Source organism: Anolis sagrei, chromosome 2 (assembly GCF_037176765.1).
Source record: "Anolis sagrei isolate rAnoSag1 chromosome 2, rAnoSag1.mat, whole genome shotgun sequence".
In the NCBI taxonomy this organism is placed as follows: Eukaryota; Metazoa; Chordata; class Lepidosauria; order Squamata; family Dactyloidae; genus Anolis; species Anolis sagrei.
The window spans coordinates 13123656-13141407 of record NC_090022.1 but is presented as its reverse complement, the minus strand read 5'-3'; the positions used below and the strand labels follow the sequence as shown (position 1 = coordinate 13141407).

At 45.7% G+C, this 17752-nt stretch overlaps 1 protein-coding gene across 1 annotated transcript; it reads left to right on the top strand.

Moving 5' to 3' along the window:
* The first annotated feature begins 4503 nt into the window (after window positions 1–4503).
* LOC132766073 (zinc finger protein 397-like) lies at window positions 4504–17139 on the top strand. The gene is made up of 4 exons (XM_060760415.2): window positions 4504–4663; window positions 9238–10843; window positions 12955–13075; window positions 15123–17139. The coding sequence occupies exons 2-4, from the start codon at window positions 10139–10141 to the stop codon at window positions 16130–16132; spliced, it is 1836 nt and encodes a 611-aa protein (XP_060616398.2). The 5' UTR covers window positions 4504–4663; window positions 9238–10138; the 3' UTR covers window positions 16133–17139.
* Window positions 17140–17752: the final 613 nt, after the last annotated feature.

The window sequence follows — 17752 nt, the reverse complement described above, 5'->3', positions numbered from 1 at the left end:
GAGAGGAAAAAGAAGAAGAAGAAGAGGAGGAAGAAGAGGAAGAAGAAGAAGAGGAGGAGGAGGAAGGAGAAGGAGGAGGAGAAGAAGAAATATGTAATAAACTGACATGATATGAGGATTTTTGCGACATGGATTCTCCTGGCTCGGCTTGAGTTTTACTGGCACGTTAATCTATTAATTTATTGTTAAATTTTATTAATGATGTACAATGTTTTAAAATGATTTTATTGTGAGTTGTAGTTTTTATGGTATTTATGTTGTTAGCACCCTCTGATGCTCATGTGAGGCCGCGCTGAGTCCCCTTTGTGGGGAGAAGGGCGGGATATAAATATATGAAATAAATAATAAAATAAATATTTGAAGATCGAACTGCAAAGACTCTGGCACAAACCAGTCAAGGTGGTCCCACTGGTGATCGGCACACCAGGTGCAGTGCCTAAAGACCTTGGCCTGCACTTAAACACAATTGGCACTGACAAAATTACCATCTGCCAGCTGCAAAAGGCCACCCTACTGGGATCTGCATGCATTATTCGCCGATACATCACACAGTCCTATACACTTGGGAAGTGTCCGACGTGTGATCCAATACAACAGCCAGCAGAGTGTCTGCTGTGGGCTTATCTTGTTGTGTTTCAAATAATAATAGACAATTATTATTAGAAAAACAGGACCGGGCTGTCACGCAGCTAGTTAGTAGCCAGCTGCATAAAATCACTACTGACTGAAAGGTTATAAGTTCAAAGCCACCCTGGGTCAGGGTAAGCTCCCGACCATTAATAGTCTAGCTTGCTGTTGACCTATGCAGTCCAAAAGACAGTTGCATCTGTCAAGTAGGAAATTTAGGTACTGCTTTATACGGGGAGGCTAATTTAACTAATTTACGACACCATAAAACCTTCCAGCAGCATGCGTAACAATGAGGAAGTACTCCATCAAGGACTTGGTGTCACAAGTGGACGGTGAAGTGACAATTCCCCCTGTAGCTGGAATTGAGCATACCTTCATGAAGCCAGAAAAGCTGGAATGTTAAATGGTGTCTATGTCTGTCTATATATGTTGTATGTCTAAATGGCATCGAATGTTTGCCATGTATATATGCATTGTAATCTGCCCTGTGTCCTCTGAGGGTCAAGAAGGGTGGAATATGAATACTGTAAATAAATAAATAAGAAAACTGTTGACAATCCACTCCTCATGACACCCACGTAATGATGTCGACAGACTTGAACTGCCCAGAAAATCAAGAGGCAGAGGGCTTCTGCAAGTGAAACATATGGCAGAAGAAGAGAAACATGCACTGGTAGATTATGTGAAAGGCAGTCAAGAATGCTAGGGGATCCTGGGATTTGTCATTTGGTGAATGACCACCAACACTGTGCATCCACCAGCAGAAAAGGGTTGAGGTTTTTGGGTTATGCCATTTCTTAGGACAGACTCGGCTGGCTGGTGGACAAAGCCATGCCTGTCTATTGTGCCATTCTAAGTGTCTTTCTTCATGTGTTATTAACTTTACAGAAATAGGGGAAGTATGCCATTGCTTGTTCTCCAGACCCTTGATTATTTTAGTTGCCCTCCTATGGACACATTCCAGCTTGTCAACATCTCCCTTCAATTGCAGTGCCCAGAATTGGACAGAATTGAACTGAGTATCAAGGGCCAACTGGATGTATAAGATTGGTAACCTGCCTTTCAAAGACAACAAGCTCTTTTGCTGCAATATTAACTCATCAAAGTTGTTTTAATTGTCATGGTACACTAGTTAAGAATGCCCTCCTATCACTATTTCTATTTGCATAAATTGTGGTGTCCTTCTACTACAGCCAACATGGGCAAACAGTACCTAGAAAGGAACTATCCAGGGTGCTGAACTTAGGTTTGGAACCAAGCTAAGCACCTTGGACAGCTCCTTTGAAGAGACTGAAACACATAGAAAATTGCCATAGGTTGGGAAGCCGCATTAGTTTCATCTTGGACTATATACAGGTATGGGCAAACTTGGGCCCGTCAGGTTTTTTGGGTTTCAACTCCCACAATTTCTAACAGCCAATAGGCTGTTAGGAATTGTGGGAGTTGAAGTACAAAACACCTGGAGGGCCCAAGTTTGCCCATGTCTGTTAACTATAGGGTTGAAATGCAGAGCAGGGTTGAAATGTAGAGCAACATATATACAGTCATATGAACAGTTGCATTGATGCACACAATGTCCTTTGAGAGATATTCAAATAATCCTTAGGTGTCCTTTTAGAAAATCTTCTTCCCACAGCCCAGAAGCAAACCTGTCTTGGTAAGCTCCTCCACAGCTAAAAGCCTAAATATGTAACTGTTGTCAAAACTCCCAGGCTCAGCTAGTCTCTCAGGCATAGTCCAACCAATCAGCTTGTGCTTTGCATTATTCAGTCAATACACTCACCAACTGATTTTTACACGCTGTAACAAATTTGATACCACTTGAACTGTCATGCTGCAATGTTATGGAATCATAGGAGATATATGCTAATCAAGATATATGCTAATCAATGCTAATCCAAGTGGCCTACTACAACATTCCCATTTGCCTCAAGCAGGCAAGAGTTCTTTCTCCCACCCTGGATATTAGTACACAGGTATACAACCCTCATTTGCCTAGTTTCCAACAGACCGCACAACCTCTGAGGATGCCTGCCATAGATGTGGGTGAAATGTCAGGAGAGAGTGCTTCTGGAACATGGCACACTAGTTCGGCAAACTCACAGCAACCTATAGGAGATATAGTTTTGCAAGGTTTTAAGCCTTCTCAGCCAAAGAGTACTGGTGCCTCGCCATTCTACAAATCCCAGGATTCCATAGCATTGAGCCATGACAGTTAAAGCTAGGACGCGAAACAATGGCTTCAAACTACAAGAGAGGAGATTCCATCTGAACATGAGGAAGAACTTCCTGACGGTGAGAGCCGTTCAGCAGTGGAACTCTCTGCCCCGGAGTGTAGTGGAGGCTCCTTCTTTGGAAGCTTTTAAACAGATGGCCATCTGTCAGGGGGGTTTTGAATGCAATATTCCTGCTTCTTGGCAGGGGGTTGGACTGGATGGCCCATGAGGTCTCTTCCAACTCTTTGATTCTATGATTCCATGATTCCATGATCCTATGAAAGCGGTGTCAAACTGCCTTCATTCTGCAGTGTAGATGCACCTTAAGCCTGCTTCCTCAGAGACATATGCAAAGTACTGCAATAGTCAAAACAGCCAGTGCTTAAAACACTAGAATTAATGCAGCCTGGCAACCCTTTCACTGACAGTGCATGGGATTGTAGGAGTTGTAGTTTTGCAAGGTCGTTATACCCTTCTCTGCACCAAATTCCAAGCTCTAGGTGCTCTTACTGCCTATTACAGGGAAAACCAGCTGATCCCCAACCCATCTAAAACACAGACATGTGCCTTTCATCTCAAGAACAGACAAGCATCCCGAGCTCTGAGGATTACCTGGGAAGGAATCCCACTGGAGCATTGCAGCGCACCCAAATACCTGGGAGTCACTCTGGACCGTGCCCTGACGTACAAGAAGCACTGCCTGAACATCAAGCAAAAAGTGGGTGCTAGAAACAATTCATACAAAAGCTGACTGGCACAACCTGGGGATCACAACCAGATACAGTGAAGACATCTGCCCTTGCGCTATGCTGCTCTGCTGCTGAGTATGCATGCCCAGTGTGGAACACATCTCACCACGCTAAAACAGTGGATGTGGCTCTTAATGAGACATGCCGCATTATCACGGGGTGTCTGCACCCTACACCACTGGAGAAATTACACTGTTTAGCCGGTATTGCACCACCTGACATCCGCCGGGAAGTTGCAGCCAATAGTGAAAGGACCAAGGCAGAGACATCTCCAGCTCATCCCTTGTTTGGTATCAGCCAGCACGCCAACGATTTAAATCAAGACATAGTTTTCTTAGATCTACAGAGACACTCGCTGGGACACCTCAGCAAGCGAGAGTCCAAAAGTGGCAGGCTCAAACCCAGCACCTCAATCCGTGGGTGATACCAGATGAGAGACTCCCCCCTGGGCACACAGAGGACTGGGTGACTTGGGATGCGCTGAACAGACTGCGTTCTGGCACCACGAGATGCAGAGCCAACCTCAAGAAATGGGGCCACAAAGTGGAATCCATGACATGCGAGTGTGGAGAAGAGCAAACCACTGACCACCTGCTGCAATGCAATCTGAGCCCTGCCACATGCACAATGGAGGACCTTCTTGCGGCAACCCCAGAGGCACTCCAAGTGGCCAGATACTGGTCAAAGGACATTTAACCAACTACCAAGCTTGCAAAAATTGTGTGTTTTTTTATCTGTGTGTTTGTTTTGTTCTGTTAGAAATGTAATACAATGTTCTGGTTGCGGATGACACGATAAATAAATAAATAAAACCAAATTCCAACTCCCAGGATCCCATATCATTGGGACATTGCTGTTAAAACGGTGTCAAAGTGCATTCACAAGAGATGCATTGAAAGGATGCAGAGAGAAAGCCATCTGGAGAGGCACACAAGGGGTTAAGGCCATAGAGTCTTGAGAGGTAAACTGTAGCCTCGTTTTGGATGGGATGGGAGGACCAGGTTGGCCCCTTCCTGGAGGCCAAAAGGGGAGGATTTCTTCCTTGGAGGGGCTGCAGAGCAGTGAGAGGTGAGAGCAAGACGGAATGGATGGAGGGGAAGATCAGGGAGGGAAGGAGGGAGAGCCATTGGCAGGAGAGGGAAGAAGAAGAAGGAGGAGGGAGGGGAAGGCAGGAGGGATGGTCCAAGCCTGGCCAGTGCTTGCTCTCCCTGCTGGAAAGGGCTTTGCTGCCTGTCCCTTTAAGAGCCCTGCTCAGGTCTTGCAGAGGCAGCAGCTCAGGTCTTGCAAAGCCAGGGTGTCTCTCCACCTGGAATGCCCTCTCCCTCTTTCCCTCCTGCCTTCTCCCCTGGCAGGCATTTCAGACTTCTGTAGTATCATATTACAATAAAATATACTATTCATGTTATAGCACTATTATTTTATACCATTGTTATTTTTGATGATGATAATTATAATAATGGTATAGCATTATATTAAAATATTAAACAATCAGGCACATCTAATCACCTCTCAACAAAAGATTCCCCCAGGCACTGCCAAGCCATCAAATGCTAATTAAGGTGGTCAGTTGAAACATTCACACCTAGCTCCAACAGACAAGAGTCCTTTGTCCCACCCTGGTCATTCCACAGATATATAAACCCCTTTTTCCTACTTCCAACAGACCTCACTACCTCTGAGGATGCTTGCCATAGATGCAGGCGAAACGTCAGGAGAAAATGCCTCTAGAACATGGTGATGTAGCCCGGAAAAACCTACAACAACCCACTATATTCATATTGTTTTAGGTCAGCATAATTGTTGATACTGCTTTTAATTACACACACACACACACACACACACACGAGAAAAGTGAAAATATGTATGTTGGCACACAGACCCCCTATGGACAACTGTGCATACTGGCATGGTTTAGGAGTGATTGCCCTGGGAATCTGGGAGTTGTAGTTCACCCTTATCCAGAGAGCATGGAACCGAGCCGACGATGGATCTGGACCAAACTGGGCACACAGAACCAACATGGGCAACTGTGAATACTGGCAGGATTTGGGGGTAATTGCCCTGGGAATCTGGAATCTGTAGTTCACCCTTATTCAGAGAGCACTCTCAACACCCTGGGAATCTGGGAGTTGTAGTTCACCCTTATCCAGAGAGCATGGAACCCAGCTGATGGACCAAGACTAAACTTGGCACACAAACCCAGTATGGGCGATTGAATACTGGCTTGGTTTGGGGGTGATTGCCCTGGGAATCTGGGAGTTGTAGTTCACCCTTATCCAGAAAGCGCGGAACCCAACTGACGGATCTGGACCAAACTTGGCACACAGACCCAACATGGGCGACTGTGAATACTGGCAGGGTTTGTGGGTGATTGCCTTGGGAATCTGGAAATTGTATGTATTGTCGAAGGCTTTCATGGCTGGAATCACTGGGTTGTTGTAGGTTTTTTTCGGGCTATATGGCCATGTTCTAGATACATTCCCTCCTGATGTTTCACCTGCATCTATGGCAAGCATCTTCAGAGGTAGTGAAGTTTGTTGGAACTAGGAATGTGGGTTTATATATCTGTGGAATGACCAGGGTGGGACAAAGAACTCTTGTCTGCTGGAGCTAGGTGTGAATGTTTCAACTGACCACCTTGATTAGCATTTGATGGCCTGGCAGTGCCTGGGGCAATCTTTTGTTGAGAGGTGATTAAATGTCCCTGATTGTTTCCTGTCTGTTGTTTTACTGTTGTAATTTTAGAGTTTTTTAATACTGGTAGCCAGATTGTGTTCATTTTCATGGTTTCCTCTTTTCTGTTGAAATTGTCCACATTCTTCTTGTGGATTTAAATTGCTTCTCTGTGTAGTCTGACATGGTGGTTGTGAGAGTGGTCCAGCATTTCCAACGTCAGGAGAGAATGCCTCTAGAACATGGCCATATAGCCTGAAAAAACCTACAACAACCCACTGGGAATTGTAGTTCACCCTTATCCAGAGACGACTCCTAACCAACAACGGATCTAGACCAAACTTGGCACACAGACCCAACATGCGCGACTGTGAATACTGGCAGGGTTTGTGGGTGATTGCCTTGGGAATCTGGGAATTGTAGTTCACCCTTATGCAGAGAGCACTCCCAACCAACAATGGATCTGGACCAAACTTGGCACACAGACCCAACATGGGCAACTGTGAATACTGGCTGAATTTGAGGTTAATTCACCCATGATTCTGGGAATTGTAGTTCACCCACATCCTTATGCATTTTCTAATGGGAGCATTCATAAAAAACAAAAGGAAAGACTTTTTTTTTTCTCTAATAAATAGTGTTATACATTACCAAACTGATATTACCAAACTTTGAAAAACAAACGTAGCCAATTGCAACATTCACACTTGCTTCAAGCAGACAAGAGTTCTTTCTCCCACCCTGGACATTCCAGATATATAAATGTCACTTGCCTAGTTTCCAATATCCCTCACAACCTCTGAGGATGCCTGCCATATATATGGACAAAACATCAGGAGAGAATGCTTCTGGAACATGGCCCTGAAAACTCACAGTAACCCATTTGTGGATAGTTCTCAGTGTGTTCTCTCCAATTTGTCCAGATACCAATATGTAAGATAGGCTTTCCGAAATTGGATTCTGTTTCTTTTCATCTATTTTGATCCCCAGCTCTGATTTCCAAGTATGTCCAATTCCTAGAGAGCAGAGATTTCCAAACATTTCATGTTGGTGACACACTTTTTAAGCCTGCATCATTTTACGACACAGTAAAATGCAGTTGTACTAGTAAACCCAGATGTTAAACTAACTCCTTATAAGAGATACGGAGACATCCTCAAACATGTATGATTTATTGCTTATTTCACATAGATTCAAGAGATTTCTTGTTACGTACGTTCATGCGACCACCTACACACTGCAGCCGGCACACTGACATGCCATGGCACATAGATTGGAAAGTTCTGCTTTAGAGTTACCAAATTCAGCCTATTATATTTTTCAAGATCATTTTGAAGCGTGCCATTTTGTGTGTATTTATTGTTATGCATATCTTAGATTTTATGGCATCATAAAAAGAAATAACAGGAAAAAACGTTGGCAATCAAAGAGAAAAGAAAGTCTGTGATCAAGGCTCTTTCTCATAGCGCAGCATTTCTCAACCTAGGGTCAAGACCCCTGGGGAGGAGGAGGTGCGAGGGGGTCTCAAAGGGATTGCCAAAGACTATCAGAAAATACAGTATTTTCTGTTGGTCATGGGAGTTCTCCATGGGAAATTTGATCCAGTTCTATCGTTGGTGGGTTTCAGAATGCTCTTTGATTGTCGGTGAACTATAAATCCCAGCAACTACAACTCCCAAATGTCAAGGGCTTCCTCCCCCAAACTCCACAAATATTCACTTTTGGGCATATTGAGGATTCATGCCAAGTTTGGTCCAGATCCATCATTGTTTGAGTCCACAGTGCTCCCTCGATGTAGATGAACTACAACTCCAAAACTCAAGGTCAATGCCTACCAAACTCTTCCAGTATTTTCTGTTGGTAATGGGAGTTGTATATGCCAAGTGGGTTGTTGTAGGTCTTTTCAGGCTATATGGCTATGGTCTAAAGGCATTCTCTCCTGACGTTTCGCCTGCATCTATGGCAAGCATCCTCAGAGGTAGTGAGGTACCTCCTCTGAGGATGTTTGCCATAGATGCAGGCAAAACATCAGGAGAGAATGCCTCTAGACCATGGCTATATAGCCCGAAAAAACCTACAACAACCCAGTGATTCCGGCCATGAAATCTTGTATATGCCAACTTGTATATGCCAAGTTTGGTTCAATTCCATCGTTGGTGGAGTTCAGAATGCTCTTTGATTGTAGGTGAACTATACATCCCAGCAACTACAACTCCCAAATGACAAAATCAATCTGCCCCCCCCCCCTCAACCCCACCAGTATTCACATTTGGGCGTATCAGGTATTTGTGCTCCACATCAGATATTTACATTACAATTCATAACAGTAGAAAAATTGCAATTATGAAGTAGCAACAAAAATAATGTTATGGTTGGGGGCCACCACAACAAGAGATGCCCTGCTCTCGGTCCTACCGCCTTCGCAATCGCGTTTGGTGGGGACGAGGGACAGGGCCTTTTCAGTGGTGGCCCCTCGGCTTTGAAACTCCCTCCCGATGGAGATTAGATCTGCCTCTTCCCTCCTGACGTTTAGAAAGCTGGTAAAAACATGGCTTTGGGATACTGCATTTGCAGAATGATGCCTGAGTCAATAACTGCTGACCTTTCTGGTGGGTGGCGATGAATTTATGATTCATTTTGACGAACTGATTATTGCTGTAACTTGTATGAATTGTATGAACTGTATTTTATTGTATTTTATATTGATGATTTATAATGCTTTTCTTATTGTATTGAATCTTATGTTGTTAGCTGGCCTGAGTCCCTCCTTGGAGGTTATTAAAAACTCTAAATAAATAAATAAATAAATAAATATTAAGGGGTCACAGCATTAGGAAGGTTGAGAAACACTGTGATAGAGGATGGAGCTACAGCACCCCCCTGTGGCCGGTATTGAGCACAACCTCCAGGAAGTAATACCTCAATCAGTTTGCTGGCTTCTAATTCTCATCTGTTTTTTTTCCTTTCAGCCTTCCTTCTTTTTTTGGAAGAAGCCTTACTTGGCAGTCCTGACTTCTGTGAGATTTGGGAGCTGTCGGCACAAGGAGGCACCTATGAAACATCTCCCTGTCAGTGCCCCTTTGGGATAATAACATTTAACTACGCAAAAGGGAAACTGCTTATTTTCAGCAAAATCCCCAGACTGAAAAGTATGCCTTCATCGCAGTTGGCTTGGACTCAGACTGCCTTGGAGTAGATCAGTATTGGAATAGGCCTGGGCTAAGCCTACTTTGGACTAGGACAACATTGAAGTAGGTCAAGACTAAAGGTACACTGGAGTAAGCCAGTGCTTGGATATGCCTGGACAAGGGGTGCATTGGAACAAGACAGCATTGGAAATGCACTGTATTAAGCCTGAATTAGGATGCATTAGAGATAATTAGGGTTAGATTGAGGCCCCTTCAACACAGCTGAAAAAAATCAGACATTATCTGCTTTGAACTGGAATATATAGCAATGTTTTTACCAGCTTTCTAAACATCAGGAAGGTAGAGGCAGATCTAATCTCCATCGGGAGGGAGTTTCAAAGCCAAGGGGCCACCACTGAAAAGTCCCTGTCCCTCGTCCCCACCAAACGCGATTGTGAAGGCGGTGGGACTGAGAGCAGGGCACCTCATGTTGTGGTGGCCCAGTCCAAAGCAGATGTTGTGGGATTTTCTGCCTTGGTATTCTGGATTATATGGCTGGGTGGAAGGGACTGGAGCCTCGCATAAACCTCCATTAGGATAGACCTGCAGTGAAGTAGCCTTGGATCAAGCTTCCACCGAAGTAGACTTGGTCCAAGGCACTCTTTCCATTGGTTTTGACTAAAGCAGACAGGGATCAGACAGGCTGGAACCTTTCCTCATTTCCCAGTGACAAAGGAAGATTATGGCTAGTGGAGAAGACCTCTCAGCCCCAGAAGATCTTCAGTTACAGTCTTTGGAGGTGGATGGAGTTCTAATTAAAGTGGGAGCAATAGCTTCGGATTTGACATTTTCCAACCCTGCTGAGAGACTGGAAAGGCCTGGCAAGTCCCACTGTGGCAACAAACAGAAGGGGATGGAGAATCTGCCAAATTGCAAAGGGGAGTCCCCTGTGAAATTGCCGTCCCAAAACTCTCAACTGCTGATGCCGTCTCCGTGGGACGACATAAAGGCTTTCCTGCCTTTCTTGGAGGGAGATGTTTCTCCTAGCCCACTTGTGCAGGGCCCCAGTAGGGAATCCCAGGCTGTCTACACCTCTTTGAAGCACCAAGGAGATGACACGGCCGTACGAGAGGAGCCCTCGGGAACGGATGCTGCCACCATGGAAAGGCAGCGGCTGAACTTCCGGCAGTTCTGCTACCTGGAGGCTGAGGGGCCCCGCAAGGTGTGCAGCCAGCTCTGGTACCTTTGCCACCGGTGGCTGAAGCCCGAGAGGCACGCCAAGGAAGAGATCCTGGAGCTGTTGATCCTGGAGCAGTTCCTGGCCATCCTCCCTCCAGAGATGCTAAGCTGGGTCAAGGAGAACGATCCTGAGAGCTGCGCCGAGGCTGTGGCTTTGGCTGAGGACTTCCTGCAGAGGCGACAGGAAGATGGGCAGTGGGACAAACAGGTGAGGGCAAGTTTCTATCCTTGGCAGTCTGTAGTGCAGGCGCAGGCAAACATTGCCCCTCCAGGTGTTTTGGATTTGAACTCCCACAATTCCTAACAGCTGCTGTTGGGAATTGTGAGAGTTGAAGTCCAAAACACCTGGAGGATCAAAGTGTGCCCATGCCTGCTGTAGAGGGTTGCAAGACAAGATACAATGAGCCTTCCACATTTATTGGGGTCAGGGCCCTGTGAAAGTGAAAAACCACGAATGATGAAATTGCTGGGTATTTTACCTAGGAGAACACCTCTCTGTGAATTCCTAGGTCTTCCAGTAAGAATGTATGGTGAATTTCCACTGGGACCTGACTATAGAGTCGCATTGGAGGACCTAGAGATTCCTAGAGACTGAGATGTCAATAGGTTGATTCTGGGCTCATACCCTTTCACTCTAAGACCACTCCATTCAAGCTATTTATTTATTTATTTATCGAGTCATCAGCAACCAGTCAGTTATATTGCATTTCTAACAGAACAAAGCAAACAAATAGACAAAATACAAAAATACAAAATACAGAATACAAAATGTGTGAGTTTGGTAGCTGGTTAAATGTCCTTTGACCAGTATCTGGCCACTTGGAGTGCTTCTGGTGTTGCTGCAAGAAGGTCCTCTATTGTGCAGGTGGCAGGGCTCAGGTTGCATTGCAGCAGGTGGTCAGTGGTTTGCTCCTTTCCACACTCACATGTCGAGGATTCCACTTTGTGGTCCCATTTCTGAAGGTTGGCTCTGCATCTCGTGGTGCCAGAGTGCAGTCTGTTCAGCGCCTTCCAAGTCTCCCAGTCCTCTGTGTGCCCAGGGGGGAGTCTCTCATCAGCCATTGATTGAGGCTCTGGGTTTGAGCCTGCCACTTTTGGACTCTCGCTTGCTGAGGTGTTCCAGAGAGTGTCTCTGTAGATCTTAGAAAACTATGTCTAGATTTAAGTCGTTGACGTGCTGGCTGATACCCAAACAGGGGATGAGCTGGAGGTGTCTCTGCCTTGGTCCTTTCACTATTGGCTGCTACTTCCCAGCGGATGTCAGGTGGTGCAATACCGGCTAAGCAGTGTAATTTCTCCAGTGGTGTGGGGCGCAGACACCCCGTGATAATGCAGCATGTCTCATTAAGAGCCACATCTACTGTTTTAGTGTGGTGAGATGTGTTCCACACTGGGCATGCATACTCAGCAGCAGAGTAGCATAGCGCAAGGGCAGATATCTTCACTGTATCTGGTTGTGATCCCTAGATTGTGCCAGTCAGCTTTCGTATGATGTTGTTTCTAGTGCCCACTTTTTGCTTGATGTTCAGGCAGTGCTTCTTGTAGGTAAGAGCACGGTCCAGAGTGACTCCCAGGTATTTGGGTGCGCTGCAATGCTCCAGTGGGATTCCTTCCCAGGTGATCTTCAGAGCTTGGGATGCTTCTCTGTTCTTGAGATGAAAGGCACATGTCTGTGTTTTAGATGGGTTGGGGATTGGTTTTCCCTGTAATAGGCAGTAAGAGCACCTAGCTTATAGCTTGAGTTCCCCCTTCCATTCAAGATTATAGCTTGAGTTCCCATAAGCTGCCTTGAGTAGGATCAAATTTAAGTAAACAACAACAACAACAACAACAACCATCTCCTCAAGGGGACTCGGGGTAGCTTACAAGGGAGAAGCCCAAAAACTACAAATAAACACAACCAATTAAAAGCATCAGATAAAATATAAAAACCATTACAATTGTAAACAACATCAAAACAATATGGCTTGGAAAAAGAACATCGCCTTCTCATTTTTCCTCCATTCTTTTTGGCGCTTGTCCATTTGAGACAAAGAGAGAAAACCTTTGTGATCTCATCAATAGAAGAAAAAATAGGACACTTTTACCAAAACAAATGGCTTTGAAACATGACCGTTTCTTCTTCCAACAATTCTGGAAGGTAGAACCTCATAAGTGGTTTCCATTTTCACAGAAGAGAGGGATGAGATGAAGGCAAGAGTTGCCTTGCAAATAGTTATGTGATGCCAGATGAAAGCAAATCTTGGTCACCGGGGGGGAAATCCATCCTGCTGTATAAACAGACGTTGCAAACTCTGAATCTATGTTTCTATTTTTCAGGTGGTTTACCCGCACATGCCAATGAATTCCCGTGAAGCTGAAGGACTTCCCTCAAAGGCTGCGGATATGGACTTTGATGTGGAGGTCAAGGAGGAGGACACGGAGGCTGCCGTCTGTATTGGTAGGGATTTCTCCCAAGCCAGAATTAGATGCTCTAAAAGCCCTGGAATGCCTTCCAATGGGACTGCATAGAGTTAGCCCTCCACATCCCTGGGGTCAGGGGCATAGGATCCATGTGAAATGAAAAACCACAAATAAACAAATCATAGAATCATAGAATTGGAAGAGACCTCATGGTCCATCCAGTCCAACCCCATTCTGCCAAGAAGCAGGAAAATTGCATTCAAAGCACCCCCAACAGATGGCCATCCAGCCTCTGTTTAGAAGCTGGATGGTGATTATGTGGAAAAATAATGTAATACCTATGCTACAATCCATGTAGCAGGTCCATCATCTTCTGTAAAAAGTCTTGGTGTCTTATTGGACCCGCTGCTCACAATGGAGGCCCAGGTCTCTGCTGTGAGCAGATCTGCGTTTTTCCATCTACATCAGGCTAGGCGACTGGCTCCCTTCCTGTCTAGGAACGACCTGGCTACGGTGATCCAGGCGACGGTCATTTCGAGGCTTGACTACTGTAACGCCCTCTACATTGGCCTTCTTTTGTCAGTGATCCGGAAACTGAAGCTGGTGCAAAATGCGGCGGCTCATCTTTCTTTGGAAGCTTTTAAACAGAGGCTGGATGGCCATCTGTCAGGGGTGATTTGAATGCAATATTCCTGCTTCTTGGCAGGGGGTTGGACTGGATGGCCCATGAGATCTCTTCCAACTCTTTGATTCTATAATTCTATGATTCTTGCCAGGGTGCCGGAGAGGTGTCATATTACCCCAATTCTCCAACAGCTGCACTGGCTACCTATTGAGTGACGGATCACTTTCAAGGTGCTGGTACTAACCTTTAAGGCCTTATATGGTCTGGGGCCGGCGTACCTAAGGGCCCGCTTATCCCCCTACCAACCCCAGAGATTACTCCGGTCTGAAGACCAAAATCTGCTTGCAGTCCCTAACATCCGGACCTATCATTTGTCATTTACTAGGCATAGAACCTTCTCGATCGTGGCCCCTTCTTTATGGAATGCCTTGCCGGTTGAAACCCGAAGCATCCGAGACCTACTTTCTTTTCAGAAAGCCTGTAAAACCTTTCTTTTCCGACAAGCTTTTGAGGGTGAACAATCCGGGCTATGCCTGTTGTTGCTGCCTATTGTTATTGTTATGGTTATTTTAAAGCTAAATGTATTGTTTTAATCTGTTTCTGTAAACCGCTCCAAGCCAAATTGGGAGTAGCGGTATACAAGTTGAATATATAATAATAATAATAATAATAATAATAATAATAATATAATATAATGTAAGTTTGATTAAAAGACAGTAGAGTCTCACTTATCCAACTTTCACGTATCCAACATTCCAGATTATGCAGTTCAGGGTAGGAGAAAGAAAGAACCCTTGTCTGTTTTGGTGCTAAATTCATAAATACAGTAATTACTACAGTAATTACCATATACTGAACTGCTTTTTCTGTCGATTTGTTGTAAAACATGATGTTTTGGTGCTTAATTTGTAAAATCATAACATAATTTGATGGTTAATAGGCTTTTCCTTATTACCTCCTTATTATCCAACATTTTTGCTTATCCAGTGTTCTGCCAGCTCATTTATGTTGGATAAGCGAAAATGTTAGATAATAAGAAGGCATTAAGGAAAAGCCTATTAAACATCAAATTACGTTATGATTTTACAAATTAAGCACCAAAACATCATGTATACATACTGTATACTCATATATATACTTATTTAAAAATCTTGTAGCCTTACTTTCTGGATAACCTCATACAATGCACAGTGACTAGTTCCAGCATCCTCACAACCTCTGAGGATGCTTGCCATAGATACAGGCAAAACTAGATCTAGAATGCCTCTAGATCATGGCCCTATAGCCCGGGTGGGACAAAGGACTCTTGTCTGCTGGAGCTAGGTGTGAATGTTTCAGCTGACCACTTTGATTAGCATTTGATGGCTTGGCAGTGCCTGGGGGAATCTTTTGTTGAGAGGTGATTAGATGTGCCTGATTGTTTAATAATGGGATTACTTGTTGTTGTTTTTTTCCTCAGGTGATGGGCAGTCGAGTGAGACTGAGGAGCCAGATCTGATATGTATGAAACCTGTGGATGTGGATGAGAAAGAAAAAGGAGCCTACCCTCTGTCTGAAGAGGAGGAAGATGTACATTTGAACCAGCCTGGTTCAGAGGAGTGGCTGGAAAAAGACCCGGAGGAAACCTTTCCGCTTGGTGAAGCCTCAAGCTTCCTTGGTGAACCTGCAAAGAAAGTTTCCAAGGATAAGCAGGAGGCGACGTGCAGAACGTGCGGGAAGACCTTCAGCCGGAGGACGGGCCTGCTGGCCCACGAGAGAGTCCACACTGGAGAGAAGCCCTACAAGTGTCCTCACTGTGGGCGCAGCTTCCGCTCCAAGTCCACCCTGGTTGTCCACCAAAGGACCCACACAGGGGAGAGGCCCTACCAATGCAAGGAGTGTGGGAAGGGCTTCCCGGTGACCACGCAACTCATCGAGCACGAGAGGACCCACTCCGGGGAGAAGCCCTACAAGTGCGGGGACTGTGGGCAGACCTTCCGCCAGAGGTCCCACCTCAAAAACCACCAAAAGATCCACACGGGCGTCAAGCCGTTCAAGTGCTCCTACTGCGGGAAGAGCTTCAGCATCAGCTCGGATCTCATCCGGCACGAGCGGGCCCACACGGGGGAGAAGCCCTTCCAGTGCCCCGAGTGCGGCAAGCGCTTCTGCAACAGCTCCCAAGTCATCACGCACCGGCGAGTCCACACGGGCGAGAAGCCTTACAAGTGTCTAGAATGTGGGAAAGGGTTCACAGTGAGCCAGCAGCTCATCCGCCACCAGGCAGTTCACACGGGCGACAAGCCCAACCAGTGCCTGGAGTGCGGGAAGACCTTTGGCGGGAGTGTCCTCCTGGCGGAGCATTTGAGGATCCACACAGGGGAGAAGCCCCATGGATGTCCTGAGTGTGGGAAGGCCTTCCAACTGCGCTCCATGCTCATCACACATTTGAAAGTCCACACAGGGAATAAAATAGAAAGGACCGGATTCTGAAGAAAGCTGGGTGAGGGAGGGGATGGCGTTCGGATGTTTTAGAGCTGATTTATAACACAGGTGGCCCTCCACATTTGCAGACTTGATGCCTGTATGTATGAGGATTGTGCAAACTTGGGCCCTCCAGATGTTTTGGATTTCAACTCCCACAATTCCTAATAGTCTCAGACCCCTTCCTCCCCCCCCCCCAACCGCTGTATTTTCATTTACTGGACCAAATTTGGCACAAATACCTGATACGCCAAAATTTGAATACTAGTGGGGTTGGGGGGAGACATTGAGGTTGTTATTTGGGAGTTGTAGTTTCTGGGATTAATAGTTCAATTCCAATCAAAGAGCACTCCGAACCCCACCAGTGATGGAATTGAACCAAACTTGGCACACAGAACTCCCATAACCAACAGAAAATACTGAAAGGGTTTAGTGGGCATTGACTTTGAGTTTGGGAGTTGTAGTTCACTGACATCCAGAGAGCACTGTGGACCAAACTTGGCAAGAATCCTCAATACACCCAAATGTGAACACTGGTGGAGTCTAGGGAAAATAGACCTTGACATTTGGGAGTTGTAGTTGCTGGGATTTATAATTTACTTACAATCAAAGCGCATTCTGAATCCTACCAATGATAGAATTGGACCAAATTTCCCACCCAGAAGCCCCCTGCCTTGAAGGGACTCACTGGTGCGAGCCTCTCTCCAGCCTCGCACGCTCTCCCTCACCTGCACATGCGCACCACGTGGCCATGCACCGGGCATGCCTGCTCTCCCCTCACCACTTGGGGTCTCAGAAACAGCCCTCCCTTTGGCCGTGAGGCCAGCCAATCAAAGCGGCGGAGGGCTTTCCGTGGGAGGATTCGCTGTCTTGTTTCCAAAAAGGAAAAGAAGGACCGGTGGAGAGATCTTCAACTTTCTCTGCCAAACTATTCCTAAGACCATCAGAAATACCAGTATATACATTGTCGAAGGCTTTCATGGCTGGAATCACTGGGTTGTTGTAGGGTTTTTTTCCGGGTTATATGGCCATGTTCTAGAGGCATTCCCTCCTGACGTTTTGCCTGCATCTCTATGGCAAGCATCCTCAGAGGTTGTGAGGTTGTGACCTCACAACCTTTGAGAATGCTTGCCATAGATGCAGGCGAAACGTCAGGAGAGAATGCCTCTAGAACATGGCCATATAGCCTGAAAAAACCTACAACAACCCAATGCTAGTATATGTTTTCTGATGTTCTTTGGCAACCCCTCTGAAACCCCCTCACAACCTCCCCCCCAGGAGTCCCGACCCCCAGGTTGAGAAGCGCTGACCTAGCGATTCTTTTGATATTTTCAATCAGATCTGCGAAAGTCAAATCCACAAATGTTGAATTCTGATGAAAGTCACACCAAAAGAAACGTCAGCCTAGTTTTGAGGGGGGGAAACCCTCTTTACTATAATACTTCAAAATGCCCAATACGCTTTCCTTATGATATCCTGCATTCCTTAATAATAAGTCTGCAAGGACTTTGTATTGCTTTTTTATTGGAGAGGAGACAGGCAGACTGAATGAAGAGTCTTGCTTTAAGGCAGTGCTTCCCAACCCTTTCTTGACCAGGGAGCATTTTGACCAGGGACCACTCTCCAACA

Bases quoted from the DNA above. Each gene is read 5' to 3' on its own strand.
- LOC132766073 (XM_060760415.2), top strand. From the start codon at position 10,139: ATGGCTAGTGGAGAAGACCTCTCAGCCCCAGAAGATCTTCAGTTACAG. The intron at 10,844-12,954 runs GTGAGGGCAAGT...TCTATTTTTCAG, and splicing joins ATGGGCAGTGGGACAAACAG to GTGGTTTACCCGCACATGCC. The intron at 13,076-15,122 runs GTAGGGATTTCT...TTTTTTCCTCAG, and splicing joins GGAGGCTGCCGTCTGTATTG to GTGATGGGCAGTCGAGTGAG.